This window comes from Neopsephotus bourkii, unplaced genomic scaffold, assembly GCF_033783945.1.
Source record: "Neopsephotus bourkii isolate Nb327-2 ecotype Australia unplaced genomic scaffold, CSIRO-AGI_Nbou_v1 NB_53, whole genome shotgun sequence".
Taxonomy (NCBI): Eukaryota; Metazoa; Chordata; class Aves; order Psittaciformes; family Psittacidae; genus Neopsephotus; species Neopsephotus bourkii.
The window spans coordinates 2,852,094-2,872,095 of NW_026900570.1; the positions used below are offsets into that span (position 1 = coordinate 2,852,094).

The following is a 20,002-nucleotide window of genomic DNA, read 5'->3' on the forward strand; positions in this document are numbered from 1 at the left end:
AAATTCCTTAGTTGTGCATTTTGAAGGAATCTCTTTTCACTTTTAAAGGATTTTTGAGATATTAATGAGAGTGGAAGCATCTTACCAAAGCAAACTATCAAGTGCCCTGTGCTTTTATTTACAGAATTTTCTGTGATGTAGCTAGGCCTCCTAGATGGTTTTGCAACTGAGTGTACTCATTAGTGTGGTTTACAAAGTCCTGAGCTCTCATGGGTCACTTTTTCTTATGCATCTGTAATTCCTTTCAAGGCTGAATCTTTTACTGTTTTTTTTATTGTTGTTGTTGTTATGTACATAATCCTGTGTGGTTTGTGTATTCTTTTTAAGATGGTTTAAAATCATTTGAGATTCCCCTTCCTTTTCCCCCTGCAATTCAAGTGAGGCAACAAAAGCAATACAGTCTAAAGGAGAGAAGTACTTGCAGGGAAAGAGTTAATACTGAAGGGCATATGAGTGCTTGTTGGCAAAAAGGAATAATTCCAGAGTGGTCCTCAAAACTTCATTAGAGATCAGAGAAACATGCAATATTGCATTAGCTGAAAGAAAAACTACTACAGAACAGGGTTTAATATCCTTGGAAATGTTGCAGAGTTTATTTGAAAAATAAACCCAACAATACTCTATTAAATTTATAGAGGAAATGGAAAGCAGAAACTCAGAAGACTGTTAATTGTCACCTGCAAATATAACAATTAGAGTAAGAAGTAATGAAGGAGGAAATCAGAGGCAACTCACCTCCTTAGCAGGAAGGTGGAAGTTATATTGCCACCATGTGGTAAGAGTATGGGAGACTAGGAGCAGCTACTCGCTGTCAGGATTCGATGGGATTGCTGCAAACAGTAAGAAATCTGCATGATTTGCTGGAAAAAATATAGTATGCAAATAGCATCCTGATGAGGAATAAGCAATGAGAGATGAAATCCCATTTTGCTTTTGATTAGTGTGTACGGCTGGTTCTTTGGTGGTGTGTTTGGGGGGAGGGTGTTACTTGAATTTTAATTCAAAACCCTGATACATAAAATATTCAGTAGAAAAGTGAGTGGAGTGCAGAAAAGATTTTTTTTTAAGTCCTCTTTTTAAAATGAGGTCATTTATAAGCTTTTATGAGTACAAAAATCCATCATTCTGATGCTTGTCTTCTTGAAATCATCTCCAAAGTTTCAGTGTTAATTTTGATTTTCTCAAATTCTTCTGATAATCATGGGATACTTTCCAGTTCTATTACATTTAGAAATATGAGTCTTAGTGTTTCCCAAAGGACTTTTTAGAGTGTACTATATGAACATAATTATTTTTCAAGCGAGAAGTCTTCCAGATCTGTCTACAGCAGGATTTGGGATTCACAAAAGTGTGTCAGCTTGTTCTTTCCCCCCCTGACTTTAGATCATAATTCATCATGACATAACTGGTTGGTGTAGAAATTATTAGAAATCAAGAGCATGATTTCACAGCCTGAGTCAGATGAGCTTTTCATAATCCCCTTTTGGGTCAGATTAAGGCTTGCCCCTGAGCTGACCCACAGCAAAGGAGAGCCAGGTGAGCCTCTCCTCCAAGACCATGGATTGCTGATGACGTCCCTTGCTTTCCCTATTGGAGAGGTCCATCCTGCTCCACTGCAAAGTCTGTTTCTTGTCTTGACTGTAGTGTAAGCCTTTCTCTTGTCTCTAATGTGTATAACATTATTTTCACAGGGTTGTTCAGGTTCCAGTGTAGCAAAGTGTTTAAACTCCATGCTAAAAACAGCGGTCGCCTTTGTAAGAACAGCTCTGCTCCTTAGCACCCACACACTTGTAGCTAAAATGCAAGAATGAGATTAAATAAGCATCACAGATGACAGTCAGCTGTATCTCTTGATACACATCTAATTATGACCTTCACCAAGGCAATTATTCTGCTTTGATCTTAATGCCTTTTACAACCATCAATTAACAAACCTCCACATCATGTCCTAGTAGAACAGGAATTATTACCAACTTTTTAGAAACAGAGAAGCTGAGACACAATTATTGACCTGGTTTTAGATGAGATGAGAGAAATTAGGACACAAAACTAAGGTGAGAATCTCACCTTGGCCCCTAGGTACAGAGCACCACACAAAAACCCAGATCTGGCTATTCTCAAAATGTTCCTGGGGTCACCACCAGTACAGACTCTTGGCAGGGTTATTTTGATATTATTATGATGATATTAAACTCCCTTCAGGTTTGGTCACAGGGCATGATGGGTGCATAACTGGAGAGATATGTCTACGTGAGTCACTGTGCAGGAAGGCTGGGCAGGTCCCAAGGGATTTCTACAAGAGTGGAAGCCTTTCCAATCCCTAAGGTACCTTACAAGCAGAAGGCAAACGTGTTCTGTTAATGCTGCCCCAGCTGTGCCACGCTGTTACTTGTTCTGCATGGTGAAGGGGTTGATGGACTCTTACCTGATTTGCAAATCCCAGAAAATAGGAGCAAATCTTTTCAGTCCTTCCCTTTTTACACATATGACTCACAAGCATTTGCCTCCTACATTAGTTTTGCTTTTCCTCAAAGTTGAGTCATTGTCTTGTATTTGATTTAACAACAATAGCAGCAAAAAAAAAAAAAAAAAATCAGCATTGGTTGCTACTGTATAAGACTAGATCAAAAGCAGTTCTTTAAAGGAGGCTTTCAAGACAGCTAGATTAAAGGTTTGAGAAACTGGCAAGAAATAGAACCAAAGAAAAACAGCTCCTAAAAGCAAAACATTATGTTTTCATGCTATTGTGCTTTTAAAATTGAAGGCAATAGTCTGAAAACAGACATCAAAATAAATCTTACTTGATGGGAATTATCTGGAGATCATTGTATCTGTTGTATTTGTTTTGATTTTCCAGTCCCTGCCTCAGACTGTAGGCAGAGAGATGATTTAAAAGATTCAGTATCTCGTTTTAAAAAATTAAACTTCCCTTGATTACTGAACTGACCCACACTATCCCAGAGACTGTTACGTGTTGTCCTAGAGTATCACCAGCAGGCTACAAATAGTGAGAACCGGATAGGAGGGAAGAGCTTTTTCCCCAATAGCTTAACCGTTTGACGTGTGATAACTAAGGCTGTGCTGCCCCTCGGAGGCACAGCACAAAGTTGCAGTGCATGAGAAGGGAAAGGATGAATTACGGGGCTTTAAAGTCATCTTGTTTTTTCTCTCTCCCTCCTCTCTGCCCTTCTCCCCCCAAGACCCTGTGTGTTGCCCAAAGGTCTGTATGTTGGAGGCTCTTGATAAGGGTTTAAAAGGCCTGTGATTTAGCACATCTTGCCCAGATTGTATCATGTGCAATGATACACTGGAGAAATAATTTTCCAGCCAACCATAGGTATTGTAGAAGCCTTTCCTACTTCTCATCTCTTTTCTTTAATATTTGGCATCTGGTATAACTATGGTGGTCTCTTCAGCTCTTGAGGATAAAAAAAAATGGTGGGATTGGAATGTTAGGAGAAGATTCAGGGACTTAATGTGATTATTGTCTGGCACTGTGGAGCAGGGAGCAGATTTGAGCATTTCCCTGTTTTAGCCAGGTCTGTGAGTGGAGCTGCTGCTCTGCTCATGGGCACCACTGGTAAACACCAGACCCAGAGCAACAGTGGAAGAAGTTGGCATCTCTCTGCTCGTACGGCTTCTGACATCAGATTGACACAAACAAAAAGTCCAGCTCTCCCAACTCATGAACTCAGGATTCTTCTAAGAGCCCCTTTCTTGGGAATGCTGAATTGTGTCAAAATGTTACATTGTTTGAGTAAGAACACCACAAAGCTGTGGTGGGGTAGCTTTTGTTTAAAAACCTACCTATGAATTTTGGGCATGGTTTTGACCTTGCTGGTGAGAAGAATTTGAACTGGATGCTGACCTGGCAAATACGCAACCAGGAAAGCCTGGCATGCATTAGACATGTTTCAGTGATTTTGTGAGATTTAAAATGATGCAAGAGAGAATAATAACCCCAAAAAGGAGAAATGGTAACTTTGTCAGAGTTGTTTTCGCTCCATTAGCAGAGAGCATGCAGTGCCAGATGGGAGGTGGGAGTAGTAAGTCAGAAATGCAGACGTAACAACAATTTTTTTCTAGTGTGACCTGCCATTTGGAAGTGTTACGGTACATGATCTACTCATTACTGAGGCCCAAGGTTATCTTTAAAGAGCAGATTACACAGCACAGCACTGTTGTATGGCACCTCAGCCTGAAGGGAAGTTGCAAAAAGAGTGGAGAAGCCAAGAGGTATGTTTTCCTCCATTCCATCAAGTCTTCAAAAGGGCCAGCTCCTTTCTCTGGGAGAGGAGGAAAGTGGCAAAATGATGGATGTAGCCATGTTCCTCAAAGCCCAAGTGCTGTCCCTAGCTAAGCATGTTACAATTAAAGCAGCCAACCTTTCTGTTCCCCTCCCAGAACCAATGTTCACCTGCATGAATTATTTGCTTGGCCTGTGTAGAAACTACAAATGCAAGTCCACCAAGTGCTTGGTGGTAAATGGCAGATCACAAAGCATTTGTCTTTGGCAAAATAGCATTCCTAGGACATCTAGAGGCTGTCCCTGACCAGCACTGCCCCATCTTCGTCCAGTTCTCTTCTCGGAGACAGTATGCATTTGAAAGCACAGCTGAAATATGATTTAGAGGCAAAACTAGCCCTTTGTCTTCAATGCAGCAACTAAAATAGCTTGAAGATGACACTTCTCCTGGCTGACTTGACTTCATTTTAAGTTTGTAGTTTAGATTAGTGGAAACACTGTGCGCTCTGCTGACTACTTGAAAGAAGGAAAGAAAGCATAAAATAGTTGCAGTTTTTCCAGAATAGATGTCTACTTTTTGTTCTAAGTAGAAAATAATGAATCGTGTAGTGCATTCGCAGGTATGAAAGAAGTGGATTTGGCTCCTTCAAACACAAAAGTGGCCAGGCATAACACTGTTACATTTAATTATATTACATTTAAAAAAACAAACCAACAAACAAAAACTGGATACTTATTTAGTATGTGTCACTAGATATATTATTTATACCAGTTATAGTTTTGGACTTAAACCTGCAGTAAACCAGCAGTCTGAGTACACAAGGCACAGAAAGATAATTTACAGACTATTAGTCAACCAGGTGCTGATGTTTATAGCAGTATATCATGGTTGCTGTTTTAGTTTGTGAGCACGGATCTGTGCAACAGAAACCAGATATCCTGTTAGCACTCCTTAAAGAAATGCTCTTCCCACTGAAAACTAATAAAAATCTGTGTAATCCTGATGTAACCATGGTTTGAGCATTTTCACATACTTGTGGAATTCGCTAAGCCTGATGGAGAGGAAACCTCACACCTAGCGTGCCAACAATGTAATTGGGATTTATAACTGCAGACTGGAGCACACACTCTTCAAGGGCTGGAGTGAATGACAAAGAAATAACACTCTGAAGAAACCTGAAGAGTAAATCACACCCACCCTCTCAGATGAATGTTCCCACACGCAGGAGCAGGGCACAGTACCCACATCAGGGACTGCCTCATCCATGCATCATCAGTGGGAAGGGATGTTTAGCCAGCCCCAAGCTACTGTGTTTTCCAGGAGGAAAGTTACCATGGAAAGATGAAGGGCATCCAAGGAAGCCTTAGAAATCAAGGGCAACATGTTTTAAAATTGTCATTTCTGAGTGTATCCCATTCCAAATACTTCAGGAATAACATGATTTAGAAAATTGCTGGCCTGGCCTGTGCGTAGTGCTTCACAAATGCCCCTGAAACTGGACCCAGTCCCCAGACTGCTTCAGGGAATAATGAGCTGCTGGTCAGCCTTGATCTCAGCACAACAGTGCTGCTAGCATCATGGATGTCATGGAGAAAATATACCGGTGGAAAAAAGGAGCTGCTATAATGAGTCTTTTTTATGTGGGAATTGTCCTTGTTACTAAATAGGAAGTGTTTAAGGGTAGAGCAGGCTGTGAGGGCCTTGGAAATGAAAATTAGTCTACACTAGATATTGTAAACTGTTAGGTAGATAAAAATGGAGCCATCTCCATCCTGCCAATAAATGCAACAGATAAAGAGGGGAAAGGGAAGGGTATTTTTTTTCAAAGACACCCTTAATCAGCAAAAAACAGGAGACAAAATTATCTTTGGTAGATGGGGATTTGTGGAGTATTGGTTACGTTTATTATCTGGTAGGTTATAAGCTTTATTTTAATTTCCGGTATTTGCCTGCTACATCTGAAGGAACAATACGAGCTGGATCTAGTGTGTGTCATTTATAACTCTGTGCATGTCATTTATATGGTAATGGAGGAGTTTCCCCTCATCCCCAGTGATTTCTGCAGAATTCTGCATGCTGGTTCTCAGTGTATTTAGCTTACTCCAGTGTAAATTAAAATGCACATTCATGATCTTTGAACAAAGTGGGCAAGGATAATTAGTAATTTGATACTGTTCTGTTCAACGCAATTCAAAGTAATACTTATAATTTGCAGTTAATTAATCAGGTTTTTTTTTCCTTAAAACTCTTAATTGCCTAGGATATTCATTTTTAATAAGTTTATTCCTACCAGTTTTAGATCCAATTATGCAATTTCTTTTTGCTGTTACTACATGGCTCTGTGTGTGTGTTTATGTGTACATTTCTAGGCATTTTGGTAATTTTTTTCTGCAATTTTTATGTGGTGGTTTATGGCTGGGGGTTTTGTCAGCTGAAATTAAAATGTTGAAAATAATGGGATCAATGTACAACTATGAAAAACAAGATGCAGCAGGGAATAGAAAACTCCAAACAATACAACAAAATAAAAAAAAAAAAAGAATCTAAATCTCTGGAATTCTATTGCCAGTATGAATAGTTACCCTCATCTGGTATCTAATTCACTATGCAATTGAAACTCTCATTAGAAGAGTCTAATTCTTGTAGCTTTAAAGTAAAACCAGTAGTCGTTAGAGATACAAAATTTGGACTCTCCAAGGAAATTAGAATGGTCATAAATTGAAAAATTAAAATAGCAAATATAGACATATGTGGGGGTAATGCCTGTGATGAGAAATGTGTCATGGACCAGACCTTCACTGGGCAACACACTGAGTAGCAGATACCCTCTTGAAAGCAAGAGATGGGTGACACCACCTTGCTCACCCCAGCAGTGCCCTTGGAAGCCCTCATACAAATGTGGATAGAAACACTCGCAGTAGCTTTATTTCTACCCCCTAAAGGTGTTTCCTAATTTTCTGTATTTGTCTGGGCATGTGTTTATTCCATTAGTATAGAGGGCTTCTAAGTATTAGTGGCAGAAATGTTGTTTCCTGCAAACCGATTTACGCTTTGCCAGCCTTTCTCTGCTAGGTATTCTGCATATGTAAAACATGGTATTTTATTTACTATCATCTCACTTACTTATGGGAGTTTCTGGGCTGTGTTTGTCAATCAGAATTACACAGACTTGGTGCCCTTGCCCTAGCTGCAGGATACTACACAGCTTTCCCTCTTCTCATATTGCAGCTAAAGACATCACCTGTACCCAAAGCATCTCTAAGAATCTTCTTGGCATTAGTGGGGTTTAGACTGAGGTCCGCAGCTCTCTGGTAATTCCAAGAGGTCCAGAGAGGGTGACTATGTGAGATTTTGCCAGTAGATTTAGAATTACTATGCAGTAATAGTTCACAGCTCAAAAATATTGAAAATAAGTATTTCCTGGGGCTAGAGATGAAAGGTATTTTGATAGGTGAACTGTACTACAGGTATGTTTGCCTTTTCTATGTACTTACCTGAGACTTGCACCCAGGAAAAGCATAATTTCTGTTCAACGTGCAAGTGCCACCATTCTGATAAATGCAGTCAAATCACACTTAATCCATCAGTGGTATAACCTTATTACATGTCATTAGCTTCATTAAAAATAAATGGTTTTGTTATTTAATGAGAGTGTTTTTTCTGAAATATTACTATAAGCTAATTTGAATCCTGTTTTTTTCTTTTTCTCTTTTTTATTATTCCTGGATAACTCTATTGATCTCTGATTATTCAGTACTGTAAAATCAAATTCATTCTCTGAGTCATCACTGAGCTAAATCTCTTTGTTAGCCAGATCCTGAATCACTGTGCAGGTTGAAACCTCTGTGAATATTGCCATAGTAGGGCAATATAAACTCTGAGTGGGTTTTTAATAGCTGTTCAATGACTGTATCAGTTTAAACTGGGTAAGAAATTTAGAGCTAAACTTAATTCAGTCAATGTGCTACAGTTCCCATTTTATAAAGCAGGGCTGTATTTTGCAATATTAACTGACATTTATTAGCACTCCTGCTAGGTGACTAGCAGGTCTGCTCAGGGTGAATAAATCATGCAAGTGATTCACATAAATGACAGCTTGTGCAAGTGCTGATAAAAGTCCATGGGGTTGAAGAATCAAGTTCTTTAATAGCGATGTCAGGCTATTCAGTCTTCTTATCTCTCATATTTCTTTATGAAACATTAAAAGAGATTGCTTTTGGGCACTTGTGTTCTTGAACTATTGCAATCGTCTAATGAATTTTTGATAGTCAAATTCAGAGGGGTTTGTGATCACTAACTTTCTTGATATGTCTGTAGCTGTTGAAATGGATCCCCAGTGTCAACCTTGGCTGTCCATCTTCCTCCTATCACAAACCCCATAGATTAGTTGGGAAGAACCTGTAACTTTTAATTTAAAGGAAAGGTGAAGTGGAATCTACTTGAGCAGGTTTGAACAGAGTAATATGCAGCACATAATAAAAGCCTTGATTTGTCTCACTGCGTTGCACAGATAAGCAAATTGTATTTCCAGCCATAGCAACCTGTTAAGCAGCGGGGGTGGAGGTGGAAGAGAAAGAAAAAGAAAGAAAACAGAAAAAAGGAGATTAACAAAAAATTAGGATTTGCCTATAGGAAGCCCTACTGCATCCAGTCAGTTGGGCAACATGAATTTTGCCTTGTCTACGTCCTTATCAACTGAAAGGATATGATACGACCTTGCAATGAACATTTACCCACAGCAATGAGCTGCAGCGCAAATGACTCAGAAGACTTTTGCCAGGCAAAGCTTCTACAGATTTAGTGCCTCTAACTAACAGGCTTTCATGGAGAGCTGACGACAGGCTGTGGGTTTATGTTTATGCCAGGTGATCAAAAAATACATTGTTATTTATGCCTTCATGGCATACAACAGTGTGCTGCTGTGGATGGGTTTTCTAGATACATTTGCTCTTTGGAGTGAGTGAGAAACAGGAATATATGATGATGTGATCTCTAAGTAATATTTCTACTTTCATAATTCAGCCCTATTTTTGTCATTATATCTGGACATCCTGACAGATCAGACTTGCCTGTGCTGATGAAATGTCTACATACTCGTCTCACCAGAATGGTGTTTTTTACTATGGCTGAGACAGACTCACACCACCAAAGGAGGAAACCTGCCAATTGTTAGCAGCTGTTCTGAGTGTTAATCATTAATGCTTCTGAAAGCAAAAATCTAAGGATTGCTAAGGGTGGTACACAGGGCAGAAAAAGCCAGAAGCACAGGAAAGAAAACTTCTGAATAGAGAAGAAGGAGGGTATGGAGTTGTTCTGCCATGTTTGCCCAAAGAGAACAGTGTTTAGAATCATAGAATCATAGAATAGTTAGGGTTGGAAAGGACCTTAAGATCATCAAGTTCCAACCCCGCTGCCATGGGCAGGGACACATCGCTCTAAGCCATATTACCCAAGGCCTCGTCCAACCTGGCCTTGAACACTGCCAGGGATGGAGCATTCACAACCTCCTTGGACACCCTATTCCAGTGCCTCGCCACCCTAACAGGAAAGAATTTCTTCCTTATATCCAGTCTAAACTTCCCCTGTTTAAGTTTTAACCCATTACCACTTGTCCTATCACTACAGTCCCTAATGAAGAGTCCATCCCCAGCATCCCTATATGACCCCTTCAGATACTGGAAGGCTGCTATGACGTCTCCACGCAGCCTTCTCTTCTCCAGGCTGAACAGCCCCAACTTTCTCAGCCTATCTTCACATGGGAGGTGCTCCAGTCCCCTGATCATCCTTGTGGCCCTCCTCTGGACTTGTTCCAACAGTTCCATGTCCTTTTTATGTTGAGGACACCAGAACTGTACACAATACTCCAAGTGAGGTCTCACAAGAGCAGAATAAAGGGGCAGGATCACCTCCTTCGACCTGCTGGTCATGCTCCTTTTGATGCAGCCCAGGATATGGTTGGCTTTCTGGGCTGCAAGCGCACACTGCTGGCTCATGTTCATTTTCTCATCGACCAGCACCCCCAAGTCCTTCTCCACAGGGCTGCTCTGAATCTCTTCTCTGCCCAGCCTGTAGCTGTGCCTGGGATTGCTCCGACCCAGGTGTAGGACCTTGCACTTGGAATGGTTAAACTTCATGAGGTTGGCATCAGCCCACCTCACAAGCATGTCAAGGTCCCTCTGGACAGCATTCCTTCCCTCCAGCGTATCAACTGAGCCACACAGCTTGGTGTCATCGGCAAACTTGCTGAGGGCGCACTCAATCCCACTGTCCATGTCACTGACAAAGATGTTGGACAAGACCGGTCCCAACACTGATCCCTGAGGGACACCACTTGTTACTGGTCTCCAGCTGGACATTGAGCCATTGACTACAACTCTTTGTATTGAAAACAAGACCCTGAAATACTGATGTGACCTCAGGATAGTATGGTGTTTTGTCTGACGTCTGGTAACCCTGCCTACCTGCCATGGCTGCTCTGGAGGGAGTCACAGATGACCTCGGGAGCTGGAAAGCCCATGGAAGACACGGGGTACAGACACAGGAGAGATCCAAGGGACAGTTCCTCTCCATGTTTTTTTGCATCCCAAGTGGGGTTTGTACAGCTGAGTGTGCTTGGTGTAGTGAGATGTGAAGATGGCCTGGAGGAGCCCCCAGCATCTCTGGCTATTTCCAAATAGCTGAATTCTTAATTGTGAGAATCCACCTGTACTTCTCAGTTGACAATACATACTTAATGTGCATCCATTTTGTTAGGTTTGGTTGGTTGTTTTTTTGTTTTTTCAACAACTCTATTTGTATTAATGAAGAAGACCTTAAGCAATAGTGATTCCTTAGTTATACTGAGCCTGGCCTCCTGCATGTATTCTGGTAGGAGCTGCAGAGATATACCTGAGGAGGGAATCAGGCCTGTAATCAATACAACCAGTATTTGAAGCCCCCAAGCACTCAGCAAGGAAGCTCTGGCAGCTACTTGTCAATAACCTTGTAATCAACACCCCAATGCCCTGACTCCTATAACTACATGATACTTTAGTGTTCAGAACACAACAAATCAGGAGAATCAATGAACCAGGGAAAAAGAAAACAACCAGACAACCAGGGAAAAAGAAAACAAACAACAAGGGAAAAAGGAAACAAACAAACCAAAAGGAAAAACAAACAAACAAAAAAAACCTACCCCACTAGCATTAGTAGGTAGTTGGGATTATGGATAAGGAGCCCAGGCTGGAGTGATCAGGATTTGGCCATGGCATTAGGCAGAGCTGTCTCCAGTGTTCACACTCTGGCTCTGCTGGATGCTGTTTGCTCTTTATTGCTGTATCATTCCCTCAAGAGTCCTTGCCAGGTATTAGAGAGCATATAGAAGTGACTATCTTCTGTTGGAGCACAGCAGCTGGTGGTGGTGTTACACAGAGCCACCTTCATCTCACAGCAGTAAAGGTGGATTATGGCCCATTTGCCTTCAGATTTTGTGGGCTTTGCCTGCTTGCCAAGCTTGGGCTTGACTCAGGCCATGCAGCAGCTCTGGGGCCCACATAAGAGATGTGGAGTCAAGACACAACCTTGTTGACCATGCAGAACACATGAAGAATGTCCTCAGCATCCATGAACCACCCTACTGAAATGAGCTTCTCTCCAAGTCCTCGGCATCTGGGCACAGCAAGGCAGGAAGCTCTTGCCAAACCCTCACCCACTGTCTCAATACAATGTTCTGCAGGAACAAGGGGTAGCAAGACTGAGTGAGTGGAAAACGTGCTCGAGCAATTAAAACACACAACTAAGGGGAAATTAATGGCACTTGCAGCCTACACCTTCCCTGTGCTTGAGAAGACGCAGATCATCTTCTCAGGGAGCTGGCTGGGCTCCTTTCCCTGAGATGAGGGGCTGCTGCATTCCTGCAACTGCCAAACACATGGGAGCCCCTTGCTTGTGTCTGTTCAGCTCCATGCCTGCATAATGCTGCTGCCATCAGGTGGTGAGTTTCTTGGATCAAGGGTTTGATGTTTAAAGCATGCTTTCTAAAGCAAGTCCTCAAAACCACCATGAAGGCGAGTAATATTTTATCCTTCATGAGCTTGTTGCCTGTCAGTGGTGGAGGAGACTGTGTATTTTGAGTAGGAATTAAGGGTCAGTGGGGTGAGCACTGCAGCTCAGGTTTTCTTAAGGACCTCTTGGACGATGGCCCAAGCACCTTGAGAATGTTTGTTGACCGCATCCAGGGACTGTGAGACAATTTTTTCTCTACAAAAGGTTGTTGAATTGTTCAGTGCCCCTGCAAAATTATGGGGTTTTCCACCTGACTCAATTAAACAACTGTGAAAGAGGAATAATTACACTGAAATCAATAATGCTTCCGGGCTGTTGCTGACATCAGCACAAAATAATGTCAACACAGGAAAATACAGATTGGGTATAGTAATATAAAGCAGTTTTATTCTATTTGCATACACATAGCTACTTTTACACCCATTTTATACCTATTACAATGACTTAATGGAAGTTGGTATGGATCTACACTATAGCAACTTTTTAAGAATGTGCTTGCGTGTGTATGAAAGGTGGCACAGTGGCCTTCTAAAGCCTTCCCTGAAACACATGTCAGTGAAGGCCAATATGAACAGTGAATTTTCCATAACTGGGTAAAAATACTTGCTTTCAAACTATACAATAGTAATCAATTTGGACGTGTGGATCATGCTTTGAGATGATCTAGTAATTGATTTTTAAACAGATGGCAGCTGTCAAATAAGCATTTGTATTTATTTGATGTTTTTATGATAACCCTGGGGGTTTTGCTGTCTCAGAAGTCTTTGTTTTCTCCTTTCCTAGACCCCCTTTCTGTTCTCTGATCTCTCTTCCTCTCATGTTCTTTTGATGCTTTCTACCGACAAATTCTTTTGAGCTTTCTTTCCTAGTGTAAGCCATGGCCTTTATGCTAGGCTTTAATTTCATTTTGTTTAAAATTCCTTTTTATTAACAGTTTTAATAAAGCAGCAAAATGTCTTCAGCACACCAGATACTTAATGATCTGAGCACCAGCAGCAATACATCGCACAAACAAAACCATTGATTATGCTTCCTGGAATTGCTACATTTTACCACATCTGCAATAATTAACGTAGATGGGGGAGTTCCCTCTGACAGACAAAATCTTGCATAACACTTTGTGTAAAAATTGAAATATTCGGAAATCAATGGGTCTGTTGACAGAAAACTAGGTATGTTTGTGTGTGTGTGTGCACATCTCTGTATCTATTCAAATGAGAATCGAACTGTTTATTATCTGTCTTTGTCCTCTGTGAGCACAACACTCATAATACTGTTTTGATTTCCACCTGAAGAAGAAAATGAAATGTCCTGAACAAGAAGAGAATTTTTATTGTATAAAAGAAATTGATTGATTTAATAGCTGAAGCCTTTTAGGTACCTCTACCCATTGCACCCTTTTTCTGACCTCTTAAGGTGCAGAAAGCCTCCACTTTTCTAGATGCAGTTAAAAAACCCTTCCTGCTCAGTCTCCAATCTCCTCCACTGTTGTAAATGTAAGTTACTTTTTTGAAGTCAATAACATTGCAGTTGTTAACTGCCATACATCAGTAAAACACGACAGGCTTCACCAAGGGTAAACACACCATTCAGCTTTCCAGAAGATCTCTTGTTTAACTGCAGTACAGATCTGTGAGTAATATTTTTTTTTTAAGAAAAAAGGTCAGTTTCTTTGCATTTATTGTAATATATTTCCTGGGCCTTCTTATTGGAACATGTTAGCAGTTGAAGATTGAAAAGCTCTTAGGAACAGCCTTTCACTGACTTGCTCACTCCTGTAGAAGGGCTTTATGTGCCATGACCAGTTGGTATGGCTTCCACTGCGCTCACAATGAGGGATAGCAATGTGGACGCATGGGTATAGGCACATCTGGAGGATGGCTGTGGAGCAACAGGATCCTGCCTTGTGCAGAGCAGAAGCATGTGGGCAGCCAAAGGAAAGCGCTGATCAGGGTGGTTTCTTCAGCTGTTTTCACTGTACATGGGAACTGGAGTATTGATGCTTGTAATATGAACAGTAGATTATACACTAATACAGCTATATGCCTCTGGTGACTGTGATGACAGAAAAACAAGAAAGGGGTTGCAATGGTACCTGTCAGAGGACTGTCCAAGCATCTTTGTCTTCTTGTGCAAGTCTCTGTTTCCATTAATTCACACTTGAAAATCAGAAGTTATTTGTGGCAGCTTCAAAAACTGGCATAAAACTCTAAGATACTAAAATTGTAATAAACCTTTAAGCTACCGATGGATTTCCCATCCAGGGAAGGCTTCATCCTTTCCCTAAGAATAAGACAAAACTTTGCCACCTTCAGCAGAATAATTCACAGATATGACTGAGGATGGACAAAGGCTGCAGGGCTACTTAGACTTTTAGAAATGTATGAAGAAACACCCATGGCCATTGCATTTAGATGTACCCATTAACAAAGAGGAGCTCTGCCAATTTAGAAGTGTGTGCCAGCGTGGGCAATGGATTTGTTGTGGAAATGTCTGGAGAAAAACCACAATGGCAGATTATGGTCATAACATTAAAGCCATGTGTTTATATTTCCAAACATGGTCGCTATGACAGAAATCTGCTGGTTGCCACTGAGGCTGCAAAAGATAAAGCCCTGATGCTTTTCCCTGCATTGATTTTGTAAAAGAAGGCAGAGGTCTAGATGTACTTCAGTGGGACTGTTCAGTCCTTAGGTAGAAAATAGAAACTGTTTGATTTCTGTGGCCAAACCTCTGCCAAAGGTGCTATACCAGTATCAAAAGGAATAGCAAAATCCACTTGTAAAGGTTCTTTACAGGATTGGAGTGGATATTGCCCATGGAGGAAGAAGCCAGATCATTTTTAAAATCCCTTGCAGCCCTATTTCCTGTAATTCCTTGGGAAGTTTCTTACCTAATGTGAGATACAAGTCTGCTATTACATTCCTCTTGCAAGTACTGCTGACATTAACTCAAAGCTTGCAACAAGCAAATGATTCCTTTCTTTTTATACATGTACTGGGCTACTTTTGGATAAACACACTTAATAAAAATGTCCATCCACTGTGCAGTCCATTCAGGTATTGCCCTTATGGTGTCATGGCCAAATGCTACATCCAAACCCAAATTCATCACATCTTGTTACTTGGAAGTTGCGAACTGCGGCAAGGGACTTCTTTTCTGCTTCATGTCACTGAATATACTCCAACCTAGGACTTCAAATACTCCTCCTGAGGGTCTGTTAGGTTAAACAATTCTTTGTTCCACACAGCTTTGAAATGATCAGTTAATTACATCTTATTCAGCTAAAAGGGGGATTAAAATGCACATCCTGTAACACTCCTTGAATATGAGAATTTCACTGGATTGCCAGCTGGCCAATACATGTCCCCACCAAAGAGTCACTACTTATGAACAAGGTCATCCAGCTGTTTCAGAGAGGGTTGATATTAAATGTGGTAATGTGGAATAAGCACTGATTTGCTTCAGACACTGCTTTAACACAGCCACCAAGTCTAAGAAGTCCCTTTTCAGTTAAAGATCTGCACACTTTAGCCTCACTATTTCTAGGATTTGCGTGCCCCAGTGTGGTGGCTGGGAAGCAAAGGTGTGGAGAAAGGAGCACAAATTCACCAGCAACTAACTGAGAAGAACCTCTGCAGCTCAGTCACAGCATCCCTACATCATGTAACACCCAGTAACTGCAAGGTTCGAGTTGTGATCAGTTATTGCTTTATACTCCTAGCGAGGTGGTCATGAGGTATATGCGGAGTGGGTGGTTGGTCTTTAAGGAGAACCTGGTTTCTCATATATGAGAGGTAGGATCTGAACTACAGAAAGACTGAGGGGTATTGAGTGCAACTGATTTTCTGAGCATGTGGTGAATGAAAGTGCAAGCAATAAAGTGTCCCCAGGAACAGTTTGTCTGCAAATGATGTAATTTCAGCTGAAACTTTCTGGTACTAATGCATTTTGTACTTTATAAGAATGTTCTCTGGTTTGCTAAAGCTAACTCATTTCTCTAATAGTGGTAAGGTCCTGGCTTTGTTTCAAGGCAAAGGTTCACACAATTAAATCTCATTAACAGAGGACTACAAAACCTGTTCTAAAACCTTTCTTGGCATGTGACCTTCAACAGAACTGCTTCATTAATCAGAGATCCTGGAGAAAATGTTTGCTGAATAAAGTCGTTCCTAATTAAAGTTAAAATGTCAAGGATTCATCTGCCATCCATTTTTACTCCTTTTCCTTTATGCTTTTAATTATCTCTTCAATGAGCAACCAGTCGACAAGTCAAAAGCAGCATCTTTCATGTGTACGTACAGCAGGTACAAAAACGCAGCAAGGCAAATTTGCCAGACGTGCTTTGCCGTGTGATAATGACAACTTCCTAGATGTCTTTCCAAAACCTTACTTACATGTTGCCATTCAGTATTGATTCATTAATTTTTTTTTGTAGAAAGCATAACTATTTAGGATGATTTTCCCTTGTACGCTTTCTAATGGTACCTTAAGTTTTATCTCAAACCATATGCAAGCCTGGATTAACCAAGTTGTGCATTTTCTCCATGATGTATATAATTGCCTATTTTCCAAGGACTGCTCATTCAAGATTTTTTTTTAAAGAAATAAAACAGTCTTTGGTGAGTTTCTACTCTTCAAGCCAGAGCGATGTCCTGGTTTGATTGAGGGGTCACCATAAGGTGATGTCCAAATACGATGGGTCTGAACTCTGAAAATCTTCATTTTTCCAGTGACCAATAATAACAGCAGATATTGGAGATCCTTGGACTTGTGTAGCAGGGCTTCATGGCAAAGGCTTAGAAGCACTCTGAAGCCTCTTTAATTCTTATTCTCACATTAAAGTAATGGGACCTGACTTCCTGCCCATCAGTCTGTACAGCATGTGCAAGCCCTTCTGCTATGGTTTAAATAGAAATGACTCATGTGATATTAAGCTTCTTAATGAAAATGCATTACATTATTACCTTTCAAAAAATGTGAGGTTTAAAAAGCCACGTTAGTGTCTTCCAAATGTCAGTAACTGGAGTAACTGGAGACACTTTGGACAAAGAATGAATGTTAGAGGTTTTCTGGGTATCTATAAGCTGAAGTCATCTTCACAAGGAAGGATATTAAATGATATGGAAAAAGTTTTAGAAATTAGAAGTCCTTTAAATTTGTGTTTGACGAGAATTAGGTTCGCACAGTCTACAAAGTGATTTCTTACGATGGCAATCTCATTTTCTGCTTACATACTTCAACTCTGATATGTTTGTATTCATATCTTTCTGAGTACCTTTTTAACAACAACTGCATTATTCCTATCACAAAAATATCTGTAATCCCAAAATTCAGTGGCAAAAAGTATCAGTCTCTGACGCTGGCTATTTGTGGAAAATTTGTTTGCAAAAGGGATTTTAAGTATGAAATAGGGATAAAAGTCAAGATGGTATCAAATCCACAGACTCTAAAGCCTAGTATCTTGCAAATTGTTTCCAAGTTCCAGCATTACATAAGTCGCAGAAAATTGCTATTTTTGTTTATTCCCAACTGTCAGCAGAGCTTAGGAAGATTTAAATTGTAGCAGAAGCATTTTTATCTGACTATAAACCGTTGATATGTGCCTAGTATGACTTTGTGAACTCCTTATGAAGGCAAGTTAAACCTCAGTCATTACAGTTCTCCATTAGCACCGGCTATGTTACCATCAGACAGGCAGGAACCCAAGCACTGCCAACACGTGCATGGATATATGTTCATATATATCCTGTGTGATATGATACATATTCGTATGTACAGGATGCACTGTAGGAGTAGCAGGGCCTTTTATGCTGTCATGAATGTGTGTACTAATATGAATAATATGATGTTTCTTGAGCAAGGTAATTATGCTTAATAACCTATATATTCAGAGTAATTGTCATCAATTGTGTTCATTTGTGTACATGGGGTAATTTAATGAGTGTTTTTAATTGATATTCCTATGGCATCCTCCTCATGCTGTGATTAGACTGGGATTTCCATATCTACTGTTTCATTTATTACTAATTAGTAATTTACATCTAATATCCTTTTTTCCTGTTCTTTCTTTTCTTTTTTTTCTTAATTAGAGGAGATCTTAAAGACTCATATTGCGCACTGGTGGTCTCCTGATGGCACCAGGTTAGCGTATGCAACAATTAATGCCTCCAGAGTCCCCACTATGGAGATCCCGGTATACACTGGCAGCCTTTACCCTACTGTTAAAACGTATCATTATCCAAAGGTAAGGGAAAATAAATAATTCTCTCTCCCAGTATTGACACACTGCTGCTGTTACTGTTGTAATTCTCTATTATAAGACAGTACAGGAGTGTGCTGCGCTGCAATAATTTCTTCTGGGTGTTTTGCTTTATGCACTGGTTACCTAAGACCTCACATGTTGTTCCAAATGGAACCATAATTTAAAAGGAGAGGTATCTAAGTACATGCAGGTTTTGTGGAAAGTAACAAATGTTTCACTAAGGGGTGCCCTTTCCTGCAACACAAAATGAATCAGTATTTTATTGTATTTGCCATCACCCTGTTAAACAACCTTTTATGAAAAGATACATTAAAATAGAGGTACTTCCAGTCACCCTGGTATTTTTTACCAAGGTAAAGGACTAAAGGTGTCCTAATTAAAATTACCCCTTGGTTGTGCCTGTCAACCTTTCCTCACCTCCATGCCACTACATCACTACAGTTGCAGTTTCCCTGTGAACAACTACAGCAGTCCAGTGTGTAACCCTATACAATGGAATAGTTTTATAATCCATGGAGGTATACTAAATCAAAACCATTCAGTGTTGTGCAAGATATGATAACTTATTATTTTAAAATCCAGGCTGGAATGGAAAATCCGACTATTTCTTTGCATGTGATTGGTCTGAACGGACCTACCCATGACCTGGAGATGACTCCCCCAGACGATCAGAGAATGAGGTAGGTTCTTTCTCACCCCAGGATGCTGCACCTCAGTTCTCTTGTGGTTTTAAGTCAGACTCTGACTCTTTTCGAGATCATTTTACAATATTCTTACCTGCCACTAGGAAAGAATTTTATTCTGTGTACATCTGCTGCAAATTTTTCAAATTATTTTCCTTTTTGCATGTATTTTATAGAACAATATTAGTTTTTTACTTGAAATTACTGTGACCCAGACTGACTTCAGAATCAGGTTATTTTTAGAGAACTCAGAGAATTTGGAGAATGTCTCCAAATCCATAAAACCACATTCATTTCACATGTAATCACAGGCATTGTAGGAGGGATATTGTTTTCAGCCTGTATGAAAGACCATGAGACAGAAAGAAGGCAGCCCTACAACACAGCAAATGTGAGCTCACTGCTCCATGATGTGAACATGGGAATGAAACCAGGTGGACATTCTACAGATACATTGCCCAGTCTTCTTTAAAAATAAAAAGGAAAGATTTTTGCTGTTTTTAGAGCAAGTATGTTAGAAGTTGGTCTGCAATTCAGCCAACTACTTAGATAGCCATTTCTAATTATGTAAGTGCTTAAGTCTGCATTCAGCAAGAGATTAAAAGTTTGGCTTGGACTTCAGCATGTGGTGAAAGCTTGAGCTACATTGGTGTTTACAGTGTGTGCATTTATGTTATATTGTGGTTTGCATTTATGTTTACATTAAGCTACGTTTACCTTGTTCAAGAGAGAAGCAACTTTAGATCATAGAATCATAGAAA

The 20,002-nt window shown here is 40.2% G+C and overlaps 1 protein-coding gene across 5 annotated transcripts in view; it reads left to right on the forward strand.

The window, feature by feature from the left end:
• Positions 1-20,002, forward strand: part of DPP6 (dipeptidyl peptidase like 6) — a 559,516-nt gene that overhangs the window by 480,961 nt on the left and 58,553 nt on the right. For all 5 annotated transcript variants that reach the window (XM_061349178.1, XM_061349196.1, XM_061349169.1 and 2 more), the window contains exons 9-10: positions 18,386-18,540; positions 19,141-19,238. In XM_061349178.1, the coding sequence (XP_061205162.1) occupies positions 18,386-18,540; positions 19,141-19,238 (253 nt within the window). The remainder of the gene's footprint in view (positions 1-18,385; positions 18,541-19,140; positions 19,239-20,002) is intronic.